The sequence below is a fragment of the Triturus cristatus genome, chromosome 5_2, assembly GCF_964204655.1.
Source record: "Triturus cristatus chromosome 5_2, aTriCri1.1, whole genome shotgun sequence".
Classification (NCBI taxonomy): domain Eukaryota; kingdom Metazoa; phylum Chordata; class Amphibia; order Caudata; family Salamandridae; genus Triturus; species Triturus cristatus.
In genome coordinates, this window is record NC_140588.1 from 308,548,943 (window position 1) to 308,575,877 (window position 26,935).

The following is a 26,935-nucleotide window of genomic DNA, read 5'->3' on the forward strand; positions in this document are numbered from 1 at the left end:
TGCAAGAGTGAGGAAAAAAGGAAGGATTTGTAGGGTGAAGAAAGAAAGGGGTGTGAGGTGGAATCAAGACTAGGCATCCTTGGTATTCTGTAACCCCGGCATTCAGGTGCCGGGTGGCAGTTCCTAAGACAGCCATGGGCACCCTGTACTCCCCCACCCCTCATCTCCACCAGTTTCTTCCTTTCTACTGTACAGATGTTGCTTTACACACCTTTGAGCACAGCGTCGACACATGCCTTTTACAGAACCAGGCACATTTTGTCACCTGCGTCATATATTCATGTCAGCAGAAAACAGATGAACCGCACATCTTACATATTTTTTGTTGGGAAAGGAAATGTGTTTGAGAGGAGTGTGCGAATTGCACAATGCATCACATGTATGACACTATGCTACTGTTCAAAGGTTCCAAATGTGCCAATGTAAAGCTGCTGTTAATTGCTCTGTTGTGTCACTCTGCCATACTCAGGGCCAGTGGAATAGGGTGGACTGGGTTAGAGTGGATTGATGTAGTGGGGTGGATTGGATTGGAGTAGATTAGGGTGGATTGGATTGGGGTAAAGTGGGTTAATTTGAGTGGATTGGAGTGGGTGGACTAGATGGGGTGGATTGGTCAGAAGTGGGGTGGATTGAAATGGGGTGAGGTGGATTGGATTGTGGTGGATTTGAGTGGGGTGGATTAGATTGGTTTGGGTGAGGTGGATTGAATTGGGTTGGGATGGATTGGATTAGAGTGGTGTGGTTTGTAATGGGTTGAATTAGAGTGTGGTAGAGGATGTGGACTGGACTGAAGGGGTGTGGATTGGAGTGGGATGGATTGTACTGGAGTGGGGTGGATTGGACTGGAGTGGGGTGGGGTGGATAGGAGAGGAGTGGATTGGGGTGTGGTGGGCTAGAAGGATTGGATTGAGTGGGGTGGGGTGGACTGAACAGGGGTGGTGGACTATATGTGGGTAGAGTGTGGTGGGTTGGAGTAGAGTGGGGTGGATTGGACTGCATTTGAGTGGAGTGGCTTGGAGTGGAGTGGACTGGATGGGGTGATTTAGACTGGAATGGGGTGGATTGAAATGGGGTGGGGTGGATTGGATTAGGGTGTGGCGGGCTGGAGTAGGGTAGATTAAGTGGGGTAGATTGGAGTAGGGAAGGTTGGAATGGGGAAGATTGGAATGGGGTGGATTGGAAAGGAGTGGGATGGACTGGACTGGGGTGAGGTGGGGTGGAATAGAGAGGGGTTGAATGGAGTGGTTTGAATGGAGTGGGGTAGAATAGAGTGAGGTGAATTTGAGTGAATTGGATTGGCATGGGGTGGAATGGAGTGAGGTGGATTGAATTGAGTGGGGTGGATTGGATTGGGGTGGATTGGATTGAGCTGGATTGTATTGGGGTAGGGTGAACTGGATTGGGGTGGATTGGATTGAGGTGGATTGGATTTGGGTGGATTGGAGTGGTATGTGGTGGTGTGGATTGGAGTGGGGTGATTGGATTTGGCTGGATTGGGGTGGATTGTATTGGGGTGGGATGGATTGTTTTGGCTTGGAGTGGGCAGATTGCTCTGGATTGGAGTGGGGCCTTTTGGAGTGGGGCAGATTGAAGTGGGGTAGACTGTTTTGGATCACAGTGGGGCCGATTCGAGTGGGGAGATTTTTTTGGATTAGAGTGGGGCAGATTGTCTTGGATTGAATTGGGGCAGATTGTTTTGGATTGAGTGGGGCAGGTTGTTTTGGAATGGAGTGGGGCAGATTGGTGTGGGGTAGATTGTTTTGGATTGGATTGGATTGGAGTGGGGTGGGGTGGATTGGAGTGGATTGGATTGGGGTGAGGTGGATTGGATTGGCTTGGATTGGACTCGATTGGAGTGGATTGGATTGGTGTGGGCTGGGGTGGATTGGATTGGAGTGGGGTAAATTGGGATGGAGTGGGTGGATTGGGGTGAGGTGGATTAGATTGGCATGGGGTGAATTGGAGTGCGGTGGATTGGTGTGGAGTGGATTGGAGTGGGGCTGATTGTAATGGACAGATTGTTTTGGATTGGAGTGGAGCAGATTGGAGTGGGGTAGATTAGAGAGGGGTAGACTGTTTTGTATAGGAGTCGGGTGGATTGGAGTGGGGCAGATTGAAGTGGGGCAGACTGGAATGGGGCAGATTGGAGTGGGACAGATTATTTTGGATTGGATTGGGGCTATTGGAGTGGGGCGGATTAGAGTGGGGCAGACTGGAGAGGGGCAGATTGTTTTAAATTTGGAGTGGGATAGATTGGAGTGCGGCAGATTGGAATAGAAGGGTTGGAAGGATTGGAGTGTGGTGGATTGGAGTGGATTGGATTGGGGTGGTAGATTGGATTGATCTGGGTGGATTAGATTGAGTGGGGTGGATTGGTGTGGGGTGAGGTGGGTTGAATTGGATTGGAGTGGGGGTGGATTGGGGTGTACTGCACAATTATGTGTTAAAGCATCATTTCAGAAATTAAAATGCAATTACAATACATAAGAAAGAATCAATGTCTCTTGGCAATAAATTAGTCCTCATCTTTAGGGAACATCGTCCACAAGCAAAAACAAAAGAAAACAGTGAAAAGGGAGAGAAGTAGACTTGGCAAAATAAAAGAAAGTTAACTATAGAAAATAAATCTTTGCAATTTTGTTTGTCCTGCTGGGCACATTTTTGCCAGTCACACGCCTTCTGTTTGCAGGACACTAAAATGTAAACAGAACAATATAGTACCTCAATCACATTGGGAGCAGCTGCCGGGCACTGTTTAAGTTGAATCATTCAGTGTTTGACCTATGCTCCACAGAGAGGAATGGAAATGTTAGGCCTGCCTTGACGAATTACAAGACTGTAAAGAAGAGTGCCATGCAAGTCAAGAAATGGTAAACAACGGGCAGGCTAGAAGCCCATTTTTAACAACAGTGTCTCACAAGCGAGACACACGCATTAGTGCGTGCTATTGCAGGCTCGACCCCAAGAATGACAAAATGTAATATTATCAAAAAATGTGGTGTATTACATAGCATAATCTACCTTTTCTTGGCAAATAACTTAATTAACCCTGCTACTTAATCTGGTTCTCCACTGGAGCATAACTATTGTGGCCCTGACTGTACTCCAAATATTTCACAGGGTTAATGGACAGGGCATCCCTACAAACATTCTCCCACTGTATGTGCATTTGTGAACATGGTTTGTACAGTTGATAATGTACTACGGGCAGAATGCTAGGACTTGGAGTGAGAATCTGCTACCAATGTAGGCCTTCCAGCCGTAGTTATAGGTACGACGTGTAGGGTCAATGTGGTCCAGGTGTGTCCGTAGGAAACTCAACTCAAATTATCTTTTTTTTTACCACCCAATGGGAGGGCATGTGTCCATTTCTCTTGCTTCTTTCAGGACCCAGAGGACCATTGCAACAGCACTGTTAGACCAAATATCTGTCTTGTGGACATTTAGCTAGGGTCATTTTTATGTTGTTAAGGACTTATACATCATATTAATAGATGTGCAGCCTGTGAGTCCTGTGTGAGAGTGGTGGAAAACCATATACGCATATTACTCTGTTAAAGCAGATGATGATGTATGTGATTAGATAATTAAAGTATTTTGCATTTTCTCCATGCACAAATACTGAACTCTGTGAATAACAATTCACCTAAGTGTATGAGATCGCTCATGTGACATCACACACCATATGACTGCTCAAGGAATTACAGTTTTAACACAATGATCAACCCTTAGCCTTTCAACCAGCTCCTATTGGCTGTAGAGTCTTCGGGCCAGGGACATTACTCCAAAAGTCCACGTTAAATGTATTTTCCTGCCATGGTCAAAGCCTTCATAACTACTACAACTGGAGCTAATTAGAGCAGTGCCAGAGGTACCAAGGGTCAACCCAATGAAAGCAGAAACGACCCCAAGCTACCTCAATTGATGTTTATGCTGAAATCATCAGTGGTGTTTGAAGTTAGTTAGAGCATGGTTACCTCATGCAAGCATGAGCATTAGTTTACCAGTGAGACAAGGGAAAATAATGCATGTGATCAAGCCTACCAGAAACCTACCTTTCCAACGTACTGATAATCTGATCCCGTGTACTCCTCGAGAAGAAAAAATTGGTTCCACATCCAACTCCTCTTCGACCTGCTCAGCTCCATGCCACCATCGGCCGAATGCTGCCAGTCCTCTCCCGACTCCAGCAAGCTGTCTGTAATCCTTTGGTCTACTGGGGTTGCGAGGCTTCGTTGGGTCTGACTGAACCCCACAAGCAACAGCAGGGAGCAGTAGTAAGTCCTCATCCTGTAGCCAAGGTCTGTAGAAACCATGTTAGTTCTTTGTTCTTTTCTTCCCCTCAGATGGCTGACCCTGCTACACCGTATCCAGCCTCGCGCGTGCTCGCTGTAATCCTCGCGGGGCCTGTCTGTGGTCTCAGCGGATCTGCGGAAGGAACAATGGCAACACATTAGTCATCTGCAGCGATACTTGTAATACGGCATGACAGCAAAGAGGCCAAAAAGAAGTAGGACAGAAAATGTAATTGCACGAAACCCCAGGACCAACTCTGAAATCTTATAATTGGCCTTCAAAGGCAGTACTACATGCAGTGTGCCAAGGAGAGAGACGCGCACAGCCTCCCTCTATCAGACATGCTCCTTTATTCCTCCCTAACCCCTTCCTTTTCATTTAATTTGGATGGAGTCTATAAATCACTGATTTGCTGCCCAATGAGTTGCAGAGAGTCTGGGAGCTTTGAGACTTGTCGCCTGCCTAGGCCCACATTTCCGCAGTTTGAATGAACTTTTTTTTATGGCAATGTGACATGCTGGCAGCATCCTGCATGTTCAGAAGTGGAACGGGACAGCACTTTGGGGTAGACATTACGTAAGGGATTTGAAGGAAAGGCTTAGGGAAGAGAGAAATCAAAATGGCAGGTTGGCAAGTAATGACTATAAGGTGATGGGAATCAAACATGTTACCACGTACCAATTGTAGTCATTGCATCAACATGTAGAACATATTTGATTCACTCTTCAGCTTTATTGAAAGGAGACTTGGGGGTCGATTCACTATAGTCTCATGAAACGCAGCAGCCAAAAGTGTTGCGTGAGAATGAGAGAGCAGGACAGTGCCATACATTCACAGATATGGAGCTCTCCTCCTCTCAACCTCATGCTGGCGCACAATCAGGCTGCCGAGCACCACGCACACACCTTTGCACCATAGTACAAAGGTGCCTGTGTGATATATGTGTTGTACAGTGCAGCACACATGCAAAGTCGGAAAAGAAAGGATAAATACAAGCATTTCTCCTTGATAGCGCCTATTTCAACAGGGAGTTATTTCTTTATGCATAACCCTTTCTGCTTTTTAGTAGCTAGGGTCTTGCCTCACAAACCATGGGTGGTTGCATTGGAACGCTGATGCGCCACCATGGAACGCCCCCTTGCTCATAAATATTGCAAAGCAGTGCTGGGCGCTGCTGTGTGCTATTTTTAAGGGAATTTCCATCGCATGCAAGTAAATTGAAAAAAAAAGGGCTGGTACACAAACAAGGGACACTATCTCAGTAAATATACCCATTAGTCTAACAACTAATTTGTGGGACCTGTAGACGGGAAACGATATTTCTAATGCAGCCTTCGGCACCTAATGTGTGATCTTGGACAACTTATTTTTATCTCTATGGTCCTCAGTCTCTCGATTAGCCAAAATTGGGAAGCTCTAGAAAGCAACATGCAAAGGAAAATATGGAATTAAGTGTTTTATGGAATTTAGACATTTACAAACACTTACAGTGTATGTAGCTAGCAGAAGTTCAAACCGGAACGAAATTTCAAGGAATTCGAACCAAGATTGGTTAGTTAATAGCCATTTACATACTCCTGCATTTAAGTAAATTACATGGAAATATAATTTAAAATACTGTCAACCTCACAAAGTAGAACAAAGCTCGGATAATTAAAACAATGTACCAAATGCCCATCACTGAGCAGTAATCACAACAGTGGAAGAAGGCTATTAGTGTTCAGAAATGCCATCCCCCGAGGTGGTTAGTCACTGCTAAAATAGACCATGAAAAGAAAGTGGGCGTAGCCATTCTTCGCTGCGGCTCAGCGGTGGGTTCGCAGGGGCAGCGGTCCTCAAAGCCCCTAGAATAGGAAGCTTCCAGGGGAGGCGGGGGACGCAAGGGAGGTGCTGCAGCTTCCCCATAAATCCCTTAACATTTTCAGATGTAGAATTAACAATGAAAAGGCCTTTATTTATTGGTCCAGAATCATTTACTATGCGTTTAAGTACAAACTGTCACATGCAGTGCTTAATTTGTAAAAGAAAGTGTGCCGGTACCCAAAGTTCTGTTCAGGAGTCCAGGGAGAATGCAATTAAACGTTGGTGCGCCAAATACCAAGGCTGGGAGTCTTAAATCCAACTCATGCCTCCATAATTCACTATTGGACACTCCCAGCCCTTTTATCTCACTCTTACAGGTTCTTGTTTTCTTGATTTGTGAGCAGTGGCGGCCGACACAATGAAGAGGTGGGGGTTGGGTGTAGAGGGTGCAGGGGAGCGCGGGAGGAGGATCTCACTGGGGTATTATTAATAAAAAATAAACACTTACCTGGAGCTGCCGGCCGCTGGCTGCCTCTCGTGTCACGGCTCATCCTTTCTGGACTCATCAGGCACAGGGGCAGCATTAGACTCCTTGTGCATTGTCTGTGCTGCTCTCATGCTTTGAGAGCAGTGCGGAGATTGGCCTCAGCGGGCTAAAAAGATGCTCCGCTCAGACCAGGGAGTCTGTGCTGTTTCTCCAGCCGGGCTGGAGAAACCTAAGGGGCATATTTACAATGAAGTGGAGGAGTGCGGCATTAGCCTTCCTGCCCATAACGACGCACTCCCCCACTACAGAAACGCAGGGCTGCATCATATTTACAACAATATGGTGCACCCCTGCGTTTCCCCCTTTGCTGGCGCTAAACTTAGCAGCCTAGCGCCAACACAGGCGCCCTTGCACCATAGTGCAAGGGTGTCTGTGTTGAGTGGAAGATTGCTTATGTGCAAGAAGGTCTCTTTTCCTGCACATAAACAATCTTTAAATGACGTTTAATAACTTTTATTTGTGCTGCCTAATGTAGCTCACATAGAAGTTGCAAAACTTAATTTTCTTTTTGATTGTTAACGTGCAGGAAGGGTCACCTTCCTGCAAATAAACAACCAATGGCAATTTGCCGTTTGTATGTAAGCTGCACAATGCAGCACACATGGACACAGCAAAAACGAGGAGAAATAAAGCATTTCTCCTCGTTTCGCCTGTTTAAGACCAGGTTTTCCGTGGTCTTAATTTTGGCGCTGCCTCCTACTTACACCACCCTTGAAAATAGGGGGCAGAGTCAAAATCAATGGGTGTTGTGGTGGAACGCCCACCGCAACACCAATTGCCCTCCCCTTTCACGCTAAATACAGCGTGAAAGGCTGCCTTATTTATAAGGCTTAACGCTGCCTTGTAAATAAGGCAAAGACCCTATCGCCCCCACAATGTCACTAAGACAGCCAGCCAAACACATGTGCACGTAGCACTCCTCCTACCCACTCCCATGCCCCAGCCTCACCTCTCCCTGCGCAAGCTAGCTCAGAGCCGGCAAATGAAAAATAAAACGATTATAGGTAATCGTTTTATTTTGTTTTTCCATCTTTCTCCTCCTCCGTCTTTCAGATTTGTGTTTTCCCTCTCATGCTCTCTGTAAATATCTGATGCAGAAAAATAACTGCCGGTTTGCAAAAATAAGTGCCTGTGGTCCCCACCAGCAACCGATGATCAAATGAGACACTAGTCTAATGACAGGCAACTTCTTTGCAAAATATCTGCTAATTATTTGAAAAGAGTGTGCTATGTTTACTATTCGTTTCTATCACTGCATGTTTATGGTATTTTATCATGTTAAGTAACGACACTCTCGGTGGGGTACAGGTGAAAGGAGGCCTCATTATTCTAACAGTGCATCACATGAACCTAAATAAAGACAACTGCTTGCTTTACAAAGTAAAATACAAATGTCTCAATGTATACATTAGCAGCATGGATGGGTAAAAGAAGATTTGCATGGGTGTGCGAAAGAAAGAGTGGACGGATTGATGAAAGGTGGGATAAATGGATGCATGGATGAGAACTTGGATTGAAAGGTGAAAGGATGGGCGAGCGAATTGATTAAAGGAGGGTGAAATCATGGATGGATGGATAATGGTTAAAAACATGCATGAATGGTAGGAAGTATGAGTGGAAGGTTGGAAGGATGATTTGAAGACTGTAATGATGAAAATGTGGTTGGATAGAATGGTAAAGGAGGGATGGATTAAATGACAAAAGAATGGATGGGTGTAAGCATATAAAGATGGGTAGATGGATCAATAGATGAATGAAAGGCTTAAAGGATGGAGAGATAGATGATGGATGGATGAAGGGACCTCTTCGAGGCTGGTTAGGGCTGGTACCATTTGAGGCATGGGTTGAAGAGGGGCTATTGTAAATGCCTGCCTACTCCATTGGCGAGTGTCTTACCAATGGCAGCATAGCTTTAACTGTACCTCACTAGAGTGGGTTGATATGCTGACCGGCATACGCGCTATATTTATAGAAAAGGTTGTTTCATAAGTTCAGAATCCCAAAAAATAGGCTCTGTGCATAACTGAACTCACAGTTTGAAATTCTGCTTTTCATTTCTGCTGTTCACTTTGTCTCTCTATTTCTCTCTCGCTCTGTCTCCCCAACTCTCTCTTTCGCTCTGCCCAGTGGTTAATTTGCGAAAAAATAAGTGCTGGGGCTCTCGTCAAGAGGCAGCTTCCACCAGACCATTGCTCCTATTAGCGCTGCCTATAACAGAAGTAACCAAAACCCTACAGGTGGGGAGAGGGTGTGGCATAAGGGCCAGAGCTGCAGACTTTGGAGCTTGGGAACCAGGTGCGAGTTTCGGCGTAGGCTCAACATCTTGTGATTCTGGGCAAATCACTTAATCCCTGAGCCTATGATAAATGAATATGCCCTTAACTGGTGCTCATGAAAAGCAAACCTTTGGGTCGAGTTTGTGCTATAAGCGCATACAGATCCTTTCTCTCTGTCATAAAACTCTCTTTTTCCTTTCTCTGAGTCTTTTCAAAGCAAACCAACAACTCAGAACAATTACACATTTCACATACAACCTCTGTCAAGAATGGTAGAAATATGTTTTTGGCAAAATACAGATTCATCTTCAATTTTAGTAAAAGGATACTAAAACTGATACGAGGGGAGCCCTAACGGCAATAAAAGGTTTCACAGAAAAGTAATAAAATATGTCTCATGGCACTTTGGTTACTTCCTCTTTCCTGGAGCATAATTTAAGTGTGTTTTTTCAATTTTGAAACTGTACGCCCCCCTATGTAAGTGTAAAGTACCCTTTTATGATAGAAATGCGTCAGGGTCCAAATACCTGCCCCTTTTAGTACAAAAAGACCATACATTTTCTATTCTCTCCGACTTGATCAAGCGCTAGCACTTGAAAGCTTAAAGTGCTGAAGAATGAGAACCCAGGTACGTCCTTATCTCTTCCTAAATCATCCATACTCACCGTGAACCTCCTTTTACAGAGCCATGTTCAAATATTTGTACATTTTATTTATTGCTCAAAACAAAGGTTTGTAACAATTTAAACTCCAGACTGCACATGAACTCCTCTACTAAAGTCTCACGGTATCGCCACATATTTAATTGCATCGTGCCCCAATTAATGCACACAATTTTCACACCCTCTTATTAGGAGAAGAGTGGGAGAAACAGGGATATGTCATAAGAGGTGATTGTGATAAACGCACACCAAAAAGAGGCACAAATCCTTTCAATGTCCCCTTCTAAATAATGCCACACAATGAATGTAACTTCCTACCTGTTTCAAGTCATTGACATCACGCCCAGGGCTTTAAATGGGATAGAAAAACTGGGGGGGAGGGGGTCTCTTAAAGGGGCGTGGCCAATGTAATTAAGGCTGTGGCTTAAAAACACTTAAACTAAAAATCTGTGCTTATCATAGTGTGCCACCCGACTTGTATTTTGCTGTTTCTATCATTGCATCCAGATATATGATACAACAAGTAACATCATACCAACAACAAGTCAGGACTATTGGCTTTGTCAATGGTTGTGAGATGCATAAGATAAATAAGCAGCAACTATGGCTTGTATGTAATATTGAAAAAGCTTCCACTTAATGCCATGGTGACATCACGACAATGTTGCTGCTCCTGAGTTTAAAAAGGAGAAGGGAAATCCAGAGAGAAAATGACTCTCTTTAAAGGATCTCCCTTCCCCTACAACCCTCACCTGGCATGACGTTATGCCATAACTTCTCCACTAGTGAGAAGTGAGCAGTGTGAGCACGCGCACATCCATGTGCCTGCTGTCACTGCAGTCCGGAAAAAACAGCCCGCCTGTGCCAGGGCACAAACCAGAGCCCGATAGGGACCCGTTTCGAGGCCCCCTTTAAAAAACTGCCGGTGCTCAGCACCGGTGAGCCCCGGCCCACTTAAAGCCCTGATCACGCCTGTACCCTGCATGCCTTTCTTCCCCCTCATCAAATGCCTGTGTCTAACACAGGCGTCTCTTTTAATAGTGCAACCAAACCATAAGTTTCACAGAATGATCAACCCAAGTCTAGACACACTTGTTTAGGACATTATCCAAGGGAACAAACATTCTTCAAAACTGAAATCCCTCTGGCTCTGGAGCTTGTCCTGTTCATGGATTTATAAAGTTGTGCACAAGAACTGGTATGTGCGAAGGGAAACACATGGAATCCCCCTATGGGAAGTCTGCTGAAGACCTGGGTGTACTTGAAAAGGCCACAAAGACAATCACCTATTCAATGAGAACGCAAGATATACTGTATCTGCACTGCAAAACAAGAATTGCAGGGTTTTTTAATAAAGAGTGAAGCAATCAAAACACACTATGCTTTCATTTAAGCCACTGTTAAGGGTGTTTATCTTGAAAATATCAATGACTGCGCTCTATAATGAAGCCTCTGCTCAAAGAGGAGGCAGCAGAAATTGTTCCCCGTGCTTCAAATCAATGAAATGCACGCTACTAGCTTATTGCAATAACTGAGCAGTTAGTTTAACCCCTCGCATGCTCCTGACGGAACCACTCCGTCATGAGCCACGGGCGCCGTGTGCTCATGACGGAGTGGTTCCGTCATGCTGCGGCCGTTGGCGGCCGCTCCGCCCACGCGGCGTTGTTTCCCCGCCTGTGCGGGCGATCAGCGCAAGTGGGTGGAGTCATGACGGAACCACGCCGTCATGAGCACAGCTCGCCCGTGACTCATGACAGCGTGGTTCCGTCATGAGCATGGCGCCGCCGCGCTCACCCCAAACCCCCCCAGCGCTGCGGCGGAATTCGCGCCGCAGCGAAGGGGTTAAAAATGAGGGAGTAGAAATTGGGCTTTCATTCATATGAATAACTATTTTGTATCTTTCTCCCCAGTGCATCTTTCCATTCTTAATATTTTCAATACATTGTGGCCTTTTGTTCCATGTAAATATTGTCCTAATGAAGGCCTAGTCTAAGTTATGTGATAAGTTCAAACATGTAGGTTCTTTTGCGTAAATTGTAAAAGATCTACAACAGGCCTCTTGTATAGTCAATTTATCTCCTAAAATAGTGTATTGTGTCTCTTTTCCTATTACCACCGCCTACCCGATTGAATCTGACCCATAGCTCAATGGTATATTACATTAGTCTGCAATCTTATGCTTTTTTCTGCCTTACATAAATAAATATTCTGAGCCTACTACTATTTCTTAATGCAATTCTGTTGACCTGTGCAGCCTTGTATGTATCCAGAATCTTTTCTATCATTAAAGTCCAAGTGAAGCTGCATGGAAATATTCTGCTATAAAGCAAATTTCAAGTCTAAAAGATCTCTTCCTCTTTATATTTGATGGTCTATTTGGCATTTTGCTTTAGCATTTTTTTTGCGTTGAGTGTTAGGCAGAGATTTGCTCTCTGTCTAACAGAAAGTAGGCTGTTCCATATTCAGACCTTTCCTGTTCCTTCTCTGGCAGAGTCCTTCTCTATGTGTGACTGTCCCTGCTCCCTTTCTAGCAGAGGTGTGCTCTATATCTGGCAGAGGCTGTCCCCAGTCTATCCAAGGAGTACTCTGTATCTGCCAGATGCTGTCCCCAGTGTAGCACAGGCGTGCTCTGTATCTGGCAGAAAGCAAAAGACACACAATTGATGTGGCACAGTGAGCCCAGGACCCTTGTCTGGGCATACCTGGCGCACTTAGGGCGAGAAAGCAAAAGACACACAATTGATAGACGGAATGCAGAACAAATCAAAACATTCACCCCCAGTCAAGAGATCTGGGTTAAATCCATAATTCTTTTGCTCACCATGCCACCCCAGTTTAGACCTGGCCATATGCAAATCAGTCTTGACCCTGTGCTTCACGGGAACAGACCAGCCCGAACTGCAAGCCAGGTCCTCCCTGGACCGGAAACAAACATCCTAGGACCGGTTTCGGGGTTTCCCCCCTCTTCAGCCAGGATAGCTTTATTCCAGTGGCACATTGAGCCCAGGACCCACATCTGGGCATACCTGGCGCACTTAGGGCGAGAAAGCAAAAGACACACAATTGATGGACGGAATGCAGAACAAATAAAAACATTCACCCCCAGTCAAGAGATCTGGGTTAAATTAATTATTCTTTTGCTCATCATGCCACCCCAGTTTAGACCTGGCCATATGCAAATCAGTCTTGACCCTGTGCCTCATGGGAACAGTCCAGCCCGAACTGCCAAGCCAGGTCCTCCCTGGACCAGAAATAAGCATCCTAGGACCGGTTTCTGGGTTTCACCCCTCTTCAGCCAGGATAGCTTTATTCCAGTGGCACAGTGAGCCCAGGACCCACATCTGGGCATACCTGGCGCACTTAGGGCGAGAAAGCAAAAGACACACAATTGATGGACGGAATGCCGAACAAATCAAAACATTCACCCCCAGTCAAGAGATCTGGGTTAAGTCCATCATTCTTTTGATCACCACGCCACCCCAGTTTAGACCTGGCCATATGCAAATTAGTCTTGACCCTGTGCCTCATGTGAACAGCCCAGCCCGAACTGCCAAGCCAGGTCCTCCCTGGACCGGAAACAAGCATCCTAAGACCGTTTTTGGGGTTTCACCCCTCTTCAGCCAGGATAGCTTTAGTCCAGTGGCACAGTGAGCCCAGGACCGATGTCTGGGCATACCTGGCGCACTTAGGGCAAGAAAGCAAAAGACACACAATTGATAGACGGAATGCAGAACAAATCAAAACATTCACCCCCAGGTAAAAAAATCTGGGTTAAATCCATCATTCATTTGCTCACCATGCCACCCCAGTTTAGACCTGGCCATATGCAAATCAGTCTTGACCATGTGCCTCATGGGAACAGTCCAGCCTGAAGTGCCAAGCCAGGGCCTTCCTGGACAGGAAACAAGCATCCTAGGACCGGTTTCGGGGTTTCACCCCTCTTCAGCCAGGATAGCTTTATTCCAGCGGCACAGTGAGCCCAGGACCCACGTCTGGGCATACTTGGCACACTTAGGGCGAGAAAGCAAAAGACACACAATTGATGGACAGAATGCAGAACAAATAAAAACATTCACCCCCAGTCAAGAGATCTGGGTTAAATCCATCATTCTTTTGCTCATCATGCCACCCCAGTTTAGACCTGGCCATATGCAAATCAGTATTGACCCTGTGCCTCATGGGAACAGTCCAGCCCGAACTGCCAAGCCAGGTCCTCCCTGGACCTGAAACAAGCATCCTAGGACCGGTTTCTGGGTTTCACCCCTCTTCAGCCAGGATAGCTTGATTCCAGTGGCACAGTGAGCCCAGGACCCACATCTGGGCATACCTGGCGCACTTAGAGCGAGAAAGCAAAAGACACACAATTGATGGACGGAATGAAGAACAAATCAAAACATTCACCCCCAGTCAAGAGATCTGGGTTAAATCCATCCTTCTTTTGCTCACCATGCCACCCCAGTTTAGACCTGGCCATATGCAAATCAGTTTTGACCCTGTGCCTCATGGGAACAATCCAGCCCAAACTGCCAAGCCAGGTCCTCCCTGGACCAGAAACAAGCATCCTAGGGCCGGTTTCACCCCTCTTCAGCCAGGATAGCTTTATTCCAGTGGCACAGTGAGCCCAGGACCCACGTCTGGGCATAGCTGGCGCACTTAGGGCAAGAAAGCAAAAGACACACAATTGATGGACGGAATGCAGAACAAATCAAAACATTCACCCCCATTACCCCCATTCAAGAGATCTGGGTTAAATCCATCATTCTTTTACTCACCATGCCACCCCAGTTTAGACCTGGCCATATGCAAATCAGTCTTGACCCTGTTCCTCATGGGAACAGTCCAGCCCGAACTGCCAAGCCAGGTCCTCCCTGGACCGGAAACAAGCATCCTAGGACCAGTTTTGGGGTTTCACCCCTCTTCAGCCAGGATAGCTTTATTCAAGTGGCACAGTGAGCCCAGGACCCATGTCTGGGCATACCTGGCGCACTTAGGGCGAGAAAGCAAAAGACACACAATTGATGGATGGAATGCAAACAAATTGGCATGGTGAGCAAAAAAACGATGGGTTTAGGCCCAGATCTCTGTACTGGGGTGAATGTATGACATTGTTCTGCATTCTGTCCATCAATAGTTCTTTTTGCTGTATCTGGCAGAGGCAGAGGCGTGCTCTGTATCTGGCAGAGGCAGTCCCCAGTCTAGCAGAGGCGTTCTCAGTATCTGGCAGAGGCTGTCCCCAGTCTAGCAGAGGCGTGCTCTGAATCTGGCAGAGGCTGTCCCCAGTCTAGCAGAGGTGTGTTCTGTTTCTGGCAGAGGCTGACCACAGTCTAGCAGAGGCGTGTCCTGTATCTGGGAGAGGCTGTTCTCAGTCTAGCAGAGGCATGTTCTGTACCTGGCAGAAGCTGTCCCAAGTCTAGCATAGGCGTTTCCCGTATCTGGCAGAGACAGAGGCGTGCTCTGTATCTGGCAGATGCTGTCCTCAGTCTAGCAGAGGCGTGCTCTGTATGTGGCAGAGGCAGAGGCGCGCTCTGTATCAGGCAGAGGCTGTCCCCAGTCTAGCAAAGGCGTGCTCTGTGTTTGGCAGAGGCTGTTCCCAGTCTAGCAGAGGCGTGCTCTGTATCTGGCAGAGGTTGTTCCCAGTCTAGCAGAGGCGTGCTCTATATCTGGCAGAGGCTGTCCACAGTCTAGCAGAGGCATGCTCTGTATCTGGCAGAGGCTATCTGCAGTCTAGCAGAGGCATGCTCTGTATCTGGCAGAGGCTGTCCACAGTCTAGCAGAGGCATGCTCTGTATCTGACAGAGGCTGTCTGCAGTCTAGCAGAGGCGTGCTCTGTATCTGGCAGAGGCTGTCCACAGTTTAGCAGAGGCATGCTCTGTATCTGGCAGAGGCTGTCCACAGTATAGCAGAGGCGTGCTCCGTATATGGCAGAGGCAGTCCCCAGTCTAGCAGAGGCATGCTTTGTATCTGGCAGAGGCTGTCCCCAGTCTAGCAGAGGCGTGCTCTGTATCTGGCAGAGGCTGTCCACAGTATAGCAGAGGCGTGCTCCGTATATGGCAGAGGCAGTCCCCAGTCTAGCAGAGGCGTGCTTTGTATCTGGCAGAGGCTGTCCCCAGTCTAGCAGAGGCGTGCTCTGTATCTGGCAGAGGCTGTCCCCAGTCTAGCAGAGGCGTGCTCTGTATCTGGCAGAGGCTGTCCCGTCTAGCAGAGGCATGCTCTGTACCTGGCAGAGGCTGTCACCAGTCTAACAGAGGTGTGGTCTGTATCTGGCAGAGGCTGTCCCGTCTAGCAGAGGCGTGCTCTGTATCTGGCAGAGGCTGTCCCCAGTCTAGCAGAGCCATGCTCTGTATCTGGCAGAGGCTGGCCCCAGTCTAGCAGAGGCGTGTTCCATGTCTGGGAGATGGATTGGTCTGTCTCTGGTGAAGGTCTGCTTTCTGTCTAGCAGAGGCCTGCTCTGTATCTGTCAGAGGCTGTCCCCAGTGTAGCAGAGGCATGCTCTGTATCTGGGAGATGCATTGGTCTGTCTCTGGAGAAGGTCTGCTTTCTGTCTAGCAGAGGCCTGCTCCTGTGCTGCAGAATCCTGCTCTGTGCCTGGCAGAGAACTGGTACCTATCTGGTAGTGGCCTACTTCATGTCTGGCAGAAGCATACTGCCTGCCTACAAAATACATGCTCCAGGTGTTGACGGTGTCAATGACTTGTCTAGCGAAGGAATTTTTCCTGTCTGGAAGGTGCCGGCTCCTTATCTAGCAGAGGGCCGCTCCTTGTCTGCAGACTCCTGGTCCTTGTCTGTCAGAGGGCTGATCTGAGTCTGGCAGAGGTCTACGACCTCTCTAGCAGAGGCCTGCTTCATGCCTAACAGAAGCCCTGCCTGCAGGGTATATATATTCTGTGTCCAGCAAAAGACTGCTCCTTGGTAGCAGAGGCCTGCTCCTGTTTGACAGGGGCCTTCTCCTGTCTGACAGGGGCCTGCTCCTGTCTGACTGAGACTTGATCTATGTCTGACAGAGGCCAGTACCCTCTTTATCAGAGACCTGCATAATATAGGACAAGGCCTGCTCCTTGCATAACAGAAGCATGCTCTATGTCTGGAAAATGTTTCCTGTCTAGCAGAGATCTGCAACCTGTCTAGCATAGGCCTCCTACCTGGCTCACAAAGTATGTTCCATATCTAGAAAAAGGAAGCTTTAAGTGTAGCTGAGACTTGCCCCCTTTCTGGCACAGATCAGGTTCCTGCCAGGAAATGCCTGCTCTGCCTGTAGCACCTGCCTTTTTGCAGTAGGGTACCGCAAAAGGGTGGGGCACCCCTGCATAATGTGAGGAGAGGCCCCTAAGTCTCCCATGTCTCACAGATATTCATTGACTTGGGTCTGAAAGGGGAAGGGGGGCTGATGGGTTGAGTCCCCCCCATCTCTCCAGGGGCTGCAGGGGCTTGTGTCAACCCCCTGCCTCCTTTCTATCTAGAAGAGTCTTTTTCTATGTGTTGCAGCTGCCTTGTCTGTGTATAGGGGCGTCTGCTTTTTCACAGCTGAACCCCTCTCTGGTTGTAGCAGCCGCGTGCCCCCTGCCTAGCAGAGGCCTGATGTGAGCAGAAGGGGCTAAATCCGTGTATTGAAGTAAACCACGCGTCCTCGCGTAACCTTCCGCATGCTAAAATAGGCCCAGCTTTAAATAATTCATTGCAGCAGCGCAGCTGTGTCAGGTACCAGGCACCTGTGTGAAATGTGCTACTTACCGGGCGCAGGTTGTAATCACGCCATGGTAGGCTTGGCACGTTCTCATTTCGACCGGTTGATAACAAGTGGGTGTAAACATATGTAACTTAAGTCTCGCGTGTCGTGCTAGCCAAGCACACTAAAAATTGCGTCTGTCAGAAGACAAACGAGTTGATACATTAATTGGGCAAACAGAAGCACTTAATTGGTAGTTTTCAAAGCTGCGGAACCCCCCCGTCTGGCAGATGTACCTACCTACCTATGAATGATTGTATAGTAAATAGCATAAAAGGCTCTTTCTATAAAAGGATCTAAATTATTGTTTTTCACTGGGCCGCGGCGCTAGCTCTTCTTGAATGGCTTTGAACACATTCACTGCTGAGTGCACTGATAAAGGCGTAGGAATTAAAAAAACATATTTACATATCTACCAACTCACTTGGTGCAACCGTATGGCACACGATATTGGCTCCCATCCCACAGTCTCCCGGTGAAGAGCCGATACCACATGGTGGCAGGGAAAACGAGCTAAAACCCACTGTAAATAGTGTTTTTTCAGCTCGAGGCTTTGAACTGCTGATGTCCATTAATAGATATGAAAACACCAATTGTAATGATAAATTACTTAGGCTACTAATGAGAATATGGCCAAATACATAAGAATACAAATACAAAAACCCAGATCAAAGTCTATATTAAAAATGAATTATTAAAATAAAAAAACTAGAAATGTTAAAACTTGATCAATATACATTCAATAAATGCATGATTCAAAAAGGATGTTTTCTTTTTATGATTTTTTTTTCTAAACAGTTCATTTTTCCATCAGAGATGTAATGAAACAAGCCTATGTTTCCAATAATAACTCAACACTCATCCTTCTACTGTGCATGCATAATTATTAGATGGTTTAATAGAAAAAACAGAACCTATTGAGTATATATATTGATATGCGTTCTTCTCTGTCTAAACAGACAGTTATGGATACAACATTGAAATAAAAAGATGATGAATTATATATTTCTATAGTCTACAGGGAATCACAGTTATTGCATCATGAATCATGTTTCTTTCTGATTCCTTATGGCTTGCTGCAATGAGGTGAGAGATGAAAGCTAGATTTTCATCTGTAGCTTGGCTTGTGGAGTTGGAACATGTGTATATACAACATGGCTTGAGAAATGGGACACCCAAGGAATTTGGCACCAGCCTCAGCAAGCTTTTATTTTTTTGGGGGGGGGGGGGGGGGGTTGCGGGCCTGGGGGGGCGGGGGCATTCAAAAGTTCCTTGTAGCTACTTCTCGGCACGAGGCCCTGCCTTCTTGAAGACCCCGCCCCGTCCTCACACGGTGAGATTATTCTTCAAGTTGTCACGTATGGATTTAGATTTGTTTTTCATGGGTTTCTTGAGTAATTGCTAAGGGACTCATTTTGAGTTTGGTGCATGTGGGACATTTTCCAAAAGGCGTTGGGTGTTCCGTCCACAAAACTCAAAGTTCCCTTGTTCTGTTGTTCTCTGGTCCAGAAAAGCATCTTTGTTGGCTCATTAATCAGAAACTTTTGACCATCCACCATTAGCCTGCCAATCAATATACTAAAGAGCATCTGCCCTACTTAGGGCTGTCAGTCCTATCAAACATTTTCCTGTCTGAGACCACTAGAGAAGGTCTGGCAGACTTGAACAGGAAACCAAACAAAAAGACCCCACACCTCGCAGTATACCATGGTCAGCTCTTTTTTTGTTTTTGAATAACTAACTCCAGGCTTAGCAAGTTTGTATAAAAAAAAAAAAAAAACTTTGCTGAGCAGGAGTATTCAAATGGAGTCTGCTCAGCAACACTTCAGTGCCTTCAGCAGAACTAATGTGACTCCTCTTACCTTATGAAGATCCCCACCTGTCTGGTGGAGGTCTCTGAGTATGGTGGGCAGTCTTCGGCCAGGAGAGTGGAGGACATTCCCCTGCTGACATGACAGACAGTGGCAGCTGCCGTGGAACGGGGTGGTAAGCAGAAGTTGGTTAAAAAATAAGTAAGTAAACTTACCTTCCCCGCTGCCGCCGCACGCCTCTCCTCCGTCCTCTTCTCTCAGCACCGGAAGCACACAAGCTCCTGGACTCTCCCAGCCAATTCCGACGCTGCATGAGCAGCATTGTGAGAGGGCTGAGCGACCTTTTTGGCCGCTCAGGCAGCGCCTGGGAGCCTAGGCATGTTCTCCATCGGGCTGTGCAACACAGTCAGGTGGAGAACATGCTAAGTGCGCAGGACTGTTTGGCCGACCCAAGAGGGCCGGCCAAACAGTCATGCGCACAAAGGGAGTGCAAACCACTCCTCACTCTGCTCTGGTGAGCTCACCCCACCCGACCTGTCTCCTAGTCCCGCATAGAAAAATAAAATGATAATAACGTCTTGTTATTATCATTTTATTTTCTGCACTGCTGAAAGAGCAGTGGGCGATGCTCCCACACCTTAGCAGTGGAGCCGCCACTGTTCACAGACCATACTTTAAATAGGTCCCTAAATCCAAAGGAGAATTTTCTCTGCTCCACTGATTTTTTCTTGGCTTAATGCTATGGAGGCAATATGTTTTTTTGGCACAGTGTGCCACATGACGAGTTAGGGTGCCTTCTTTCTTTCACCTTGACTCATGCGCCAAGCGAATGTGCAGCCTGCAGGAAGCGGCAGCCTTGTAGCCAGGGCCATGGGAGCACTACTTTGCTTCTCATTGATCAATTGTGAGCGGCTCGCAGGAACAGTGATGGAATCAGGGAGATAGTCCGCTGAAGAAGAATCGATGGCAGTGGATACTTGACGGGCTGGTTTTGGCTTCACGCCTGTGGTCTGCATTCAGCTCGGCACCGCATCCTTTTTGCTGACGTGGGGGCAACTTGTCTTGTTGTGGCAATGCCCACACATTTGACAGTTTTTAGTGCACACTTGTGCATTCAAAATTGATTCCTAGGTCGACTTAACTTGACAGTCTCTACAGAAAAAAATATATTGTTTTATACATTTGGCGGACTAAAAAACTGTATTTTGTTAAAAAATGCTTCTCTTTTAGATATTAAAAATATCCTCTCCATATATATAAATATATATATATATATATATATATATATATATATATGTGATCAAGGCCCCCACGTGGGCTGAAACGCGTCATGTTGGTAATGGTGTTGGGTGTCTAATAAGTCACTTTGCACCATTCAACGGGTTCGCTTCATCTTTTCGTCAGAGCGAGATTGTGTCTGCTGGACGACTTTACCATATATATATATATATATATATATATATATATATATATATATTCACTTAAAAAACCATAGGTTTCACACATGTTATAGTTAGCTGGACATTTCACTCGTAAAAAACCAATGAAATTCCCCCGTTATAGTTAGTTCAGATAACTATAACTCGCGCGCCCGCAATCCACTGCTCATGACGTCACATATTACATCACTCATGACATGGTCAGTGGCATCACTCATGACATCACTGATCACATCATCCTTGTGATAGAGTGGCGGTCGCGCGAGTTATAGTTATCTGAACTAACTATGGCTTTGTCCATAGGCCCCCTATAGATGGAATGTCACCAACTATGTAGCCCATAACACAGACTAAATTGTTCACTGTGCAGTCCAAAGGTACTTGTACTGTTGGCCACAGAAGGATGAAAGGCTGTGCCAACCCTGTTGCAATAGGAACCTTTCAAACTACAAACAGATTTCACAAGCAAGCATTGAAGAGCAATAAAGACTTGTATCTTCCATCTCCCCGAACATTGCACATCTATGCCATGAACCCACCATACCATGATGACGAAACAGTAGCCCTTCAGAAATTATTATTTGCTTAGATGGCTAGTAATTGCACCCTAACCCATGATTGAGCACGTGTGTTTATGTAAGGCACTACCTTAACAATGTAACACTTGTCAGATAAGCCTACGATTTGCACCAGGATTGCAGATACACGACTGGTGCACCGCTCTAGACCTCACACGACACCCAACACTACCATCAAAGGACACTACAACATATTGTGTAGCAATGTTGCTTCAGCCATTTTTGGCAAAGATTTCAAGGTGTGTCAAGCCACAACAGTGGTTTTAATGTCCTATGTAATGCTGACTACCTTACAACCCACTAAGCTTCATCGTTGATCAAGCAAGATACAAACTTCAGACGTTGTCAACTTACAGCAACCAACTGACGCACGTGCATGAGATATCTGAGGTGGTCATAGATGGGTCTTTAAGGAAGCCAAGAGAGGTGTTGTGAAGAATATTGCACTGACAGAGCTGGGGTCTATAAGAGATCCTGCGGCAGGTGAACCGCCAGTGGTTTGCAGAGAATACAAAACATTGTGCTGCTAAACCCATCATCAGCAGCAACAAAATCCAGAGACCTGATAGATGCAAATTGAAGTGACTAAATATCAGTGATTAGCTGGTGCCAAGGGATGCAGATAGCAGCAGCGGCCAATCCTTAAGCACGGATGTGAAGCGCGTCTGTCAGGCTGAGCAAAAGTCACGCTGACAAACACTCGGCATGTTCAGGTCAGGGAGCCAAGCACTGTACTTGATGGGAAAGTGAAGACACCTGGCTGCCTGAGCTGATCTTTCCTGGGCTGAAGATGTCACAGCCCTGTGGGCGGGACCTCCTCAGCCCAGTAAAGCGCTTGGTGGTCCTCCCCCTCATGATGAGGGGGTGCGACACTGATAGCCATGGTCCGGGGTGCTTCAGTTTTAAGTGCCTAAAGTGCCCAGTGTCTATCAGTGACACTCATCACAGAGTGCGGTGAGGTTATCGGTCTCACTGATTCCCATTCCGCTCTGTGACGAGTGAGGAACTGATGCCTCCTCTCATTTTCTGACTCATGTCAAGGTCAGCAAATGAGTGGAGGTGGAAGTCCCAGTCAACAGGAACCACTGAGGCTACCTTGCGACTACCCGAGAAAATTGCTGCAGCCTGGTAAGCTTTATTTTTTAAAAATGTTTGGTGAGTGCATGTGAGTGTATATAAGAATTAATGTGTATTTGTGAGTGCGTGCTGGCAATGGGTGTGTGTGTGTGCATGTGTATGTGGCTGTGAATGGTGGGTCAATGTGTGCACATGTATGAATGCATGGGTGTGAGTGTGCATATGTGCGTGTGTAGCCACTTGCCCCCCACCCCCGTTCGAGTTACTGGCTACCCCCCGCTCGAGTTACTGGCTGCCACCGGCACATGGTGGGCACAACACTCTTTTTTGTGGCGATGGAGTCATTTATCATCTTCAGACGTTGACCCAGAGCAAGAGAGAGAAAGGCAGAAAAGTTTGAAAGAAGGAGGAAGACAGTAAAACTGTGACAAAATAAAAATGTAGGGCTGGAAAGGATCATGCCAGAATGAGTTAAAGAGACAGCAAGTGTATGGTAGTGGAAGAAAGAGGCATGAGGTAGAATCCACACCAGGTACTCATGGTATCCGATAACACCAGCATAGCATCTGACTCTTAAAAAAATACTTTGAACACCTGTACTTATCTTTTTCATATAACAAATTAAGTACTGCTAAATGAGAAACTTAGCTCTCTCGATAATGCGAGCCATTACCTATGCGCCCGATAAGCAGGTAGTCTCATTCTCATGCACAAGCACGCACACCTCCAGTGGGCCACCCAGTGGCATAGATTGCAAGCTTTGGGTACTGGAGCAAGCCAGGACAATGCCCCATTTGACTGCTGTGTTGGGAATAAAATACAGCAATTATCAGGGTTCAATGGACCTCGCAGGGTTCTGGGCCCTGGTGCCACTGCACCTGCTGCATCAATGGTAGCTAAGTCCCTGACTCATCCCAACTCCGACTGCTTCCGAGTGACCCTAGTTCAGCTGCCTCGACCTTCAAAGCCTGGAGCGTCACAGCATCTTGTGGGTCCTCTGTTGCCTTTTCTGCACACCAGCTCTCTATGCATCAACCCCATCCTTTGTACTCCTTCATTAGTATCATGTACCGGCTGCTTCTAATGTTACAATGCTGCACCTAAGCTGAGATAATGCAATTGAGTGATTAACCTGTGTGCAGCCGAGGCCTTTCCTTCTGGGCCACCAATGCTTTCTGCTATGGCTGCAGATGTAATATAATGATAATGCTCCCTCGTGGTTCGTGTGCTGCGCCCTCTGGCCAATGATATTCGCCTTTAACAGGCTGAATAAATTTAACAAATACGTGGATTATGGTAATTTTTCGACAGTGTTCTGGACCCTTTAGATCAGCGGTTCTTAACCTGTCGTCTATGGACCTCCCGGGGGTCCGCGACGTCTACTAAGGGGGCCCGAGACTGACAAAATCAAATAATATTAGCATATTAATCAAGTATATATTCATAAAAAAAAGCACAATTGATTTTTTTAAAATGCTATGTAAATGAGAAGGCATTTGAAAATGAAGGCTAAAAAGTACATTGGTATAATCTTAATTTGAGGGAGACGCGAATGTACAGCAAACGGAATATGGGTGTGACTATTGGTGGCCTGAATTGAACACTGAAATGCACCGGCAAAATGAGTGCATGCATTTGAGCAAAAAAGGACCACATTATTTGCTAGAGTCTAGCATATCACTTCATTTTTTAAAAAAGAAAAGTACATTTTGAAAAGCTCCAACCTTCGCATAGAAATTAAAATTTCGATTTTTGATTTTTTCTTTTGTTTGTGAACCAACATATTTCATAATTTGTGTACTAGTCTGCTGTATAATTGTTTCTCTATTTGTATGTACTTTTTGAGGCTTATGTTATAGAAATTGTATAGGCGGGGGGGCCCATGGCTTCTGGTAGTGTTTCAGCGGGGTACCACGAAAATCGGAAGGTGAAGAACTGCTGCTTTAGATGATTTGGGAAATTAGAGGAAAAACCTACACAGATGTTGTGAGATTTATGGTTTAGGCAGGGAATCACCCAAAGCCTTCAGAATGATTTTCTCCTAGGGTACTCTCGAAGCTGCCCTGTGTACTATGTTGTGTGTAAAAAGGATGACATCTCAGATAGATGGGTGTTAAGCGTTGGTTGTTATGTGATTCTATGACCAGTTGGTGCCACTCTTATCCTAATGTACATGCCTTGTCGAATTTCTCAGTGGTCTTGGCATCATGGAGGATACAATGTGCTCTTTTAGGAAGAAGCTAATCATGCCTTAACTAGGTTATGGACCTCCTGTTGGAGTACATCTCTTGTCCAATCAGGTGGAGGATGTGGTGGAGCAGCTGGACAAAGCTATACCTCATTGGTGCTCCCAGCTAGAGAATGCCACCTTGAGGTCCAGATCTGACCTGCACCCTCTTCATGCATAATAAATAAGAGAGGGATACTGCCTGTAATAAACCCCTAGCATGAGATATGGAACCCCATGCAACATAAGAGACCATCGAGCATGGCATGTGTTCTTCCGTATAAACAGCCATCACCCCAAGGTCTGGCTTTAGTCCTTCTGCCCAGGCAGGGAGCTGCTACCAAGACCAACAGATGGGCAATCAAACCTAAAAGAAACATTAAGAAGGTTTTATGTGCCTTGTATGAGTACCCAGTGGGGGCGGCCGGATGAGAAAGAGTGGTGTACATGTCAGTAGGCTTCTTGTCCCCAAGGGAAAGGTCTGCTCCATGCTAGAACAATGATGGACCAGGGCCAGCGGACTCGATAATTCTCGCCTCGGTGCCTACTCTAACCAGGGATCACACTCGGCAACTCTGGGCATTAGCTTGCCTCATCTCCACAACGGCCCCCAACATTCGCCGGGGATGCCTGGTTTCACCTTGGAGATACCCAGGTGGGACCAACTCACAGGGATAGCCAGGACGGGTTCCCCAGCGGTCTACAGCGCCAGGACGCCTCAGGGCAGCAGTGTGCTTTACAAGACACATACATACATACATCCTGGCAAGTGGTTGATAGCCACATAAATATTCTCTGTGCCTAGTCCAGTATGAAGCCTGCAAATTCTCAGGGATTCACTTCATTACGTTTTTAAGAAAGTTCCTTTACCTGCGGCAAAGCATAGTCTAGAAGCAAACATCCTGGTGCTGTTTCCTACTTCTGCACACATCAATCTTCACATGCAAGAGGTCTCATGACCCAAACTGAAAGGCAGTGTAAAGGGCCAGGAATGGCCTGTGCAGGTAAGAGTGATGGAGCGGGTGGGGGGACTCGACAGATGAGGGAATTATCTATTTAATTTTCCCTCGTAATCATCTATTGAGTTCCTCCCCACCCCACCCCACCTCACCGCTCTTACCTGCATGGGCCGCTCCTTTAAAGGGCATTAACTTGTGGTATAAGCACTGTGTCCTGGCGTAGCAGCTGAGGCTGGGGGTTGCACTGCCGGGGTTCCTATGAAGACCTTGGATACTGGGACTGAACTTAGCTGGTGTGTGGCTTTTCAGCTGAAGGAGACACTTCCTTTGAGAGTGTGGCTGTGATTTTGAGATTCCTTGCTAATTGCATTGCCCAGTGTATCTCCTGGTGCCTAATTTGACCTTCACAAAACCTGCTTTATCCAAGCGAATTGTGGTGCATTTTGTCCCTAATATATGATCCTGATGGAAAATCAATTAGGCTGGTTGAAAATGGTTCCCACAAAATGGCGTTGTGCCAGATGGGTAGTTTAAAAAGGAAACTGTATTTGTCCTTAGGAAAAATATAAGGGAAGTTCTACAGGTTAAAAAATTCCAAATGAAACCAAAAGACACCATTCTACACCAATAACAGTGATCTGTTGCTGAGATTTTCTTTCTATTGTTTCAATTGGTACCCAAAATCGCATATATTATCAACTGGAGCATATGTCAGATTTTACCAGCAGAAACCATTAGCAACAGGTCAAATGTTCTTGGATATTTAACAATACATGTGTTTACCTTGACCTTCTTACTGGTCTGTTTTCTCAGTTGCCGCTGAGGGAAGCCCTCTTCACACAGTGTGTTCATTGGCGTTCAATGTGGCTGTAGTGTCCTGCGAGACACGTTCTAGTGTCTCACAGGAAACTGTCATACCAGCCACTCCCTCAAGGGCTGGACACACTGCACCCCCACACCCATCCATCACGGGTGCCACGAGTGACGTGGCCCCGTCAATAAAAGGGCCCGAGTGCACGTGCTCGTGGCTAGTTACTGCAGCATTTCTCCGGGTGTCTGTGTCCATCATTGTCCTTGATGTGGGCCCTAGGCCCAACACCACACTGGCGACGAGGGTGGGATAGTTCACCCCGCATGCCTGCGACACTGCTTTATCATTCCTCGTAGGGGAGGGAGAGAGCCCGGCAAGCGACACCCTCGGCGAGCTGTCCACAGCCACCCGTGACTGCGGGGGAGAGACTGAGATCCTCGTGTCACCGCCCACCACGTCCTGGACCCGGGGAGGATCAGTGTTGCTCACACATCGACCCTCTCGTACTACGTTTTGCAGAGGAGTGGAAGCCGTGCTGAGGGAAAAGCAAGCTACCCGGCACATGCACCGGCGTCATAGGAGAAGTCCCGGTAGCGCCTGCAAACGGCGGCCGTGGCAGCAGTGATCCCAACCAACCGACCCGAGAGCAGGTCAGTGGCCTAAGAAGCACGACAAAGTTGCCGCCACTAGCGATGCGCTGGAAGCGCCCGAGACCCTGAGCCGCGG

General features: G+C 46.7%; 1 protein-coding gene across 3 annotated transcripts in view; it reads right to left on the reverse strand.

The window, feature by feature from the left end:
* The window catches only part of LOC146822915 (cadherin-6-like), a 269,494-nt gene that overhangs the window by 110,002 nt on the left and 132,557 nt on the right, over positions 1 to 26,935 (reverse strand). For all 3 annotated transcript variants that reach the window (XM_085607077.1, XM_085607076.1, XM_085607075.1), the window contains exon 2: positions 4,056 to 4,428. In XM_085607077.1, coding sequence (XP_085463203.1) covers positions 4,056 to 4,316 — 261 coding nt within the window. In that variant the 5' untranslated portion in view covers positions 4,317 to 4,428. The remainder of the gene's footprint in view (positions 1 to 4,055; positions 4,429 to 26,935) is intronic.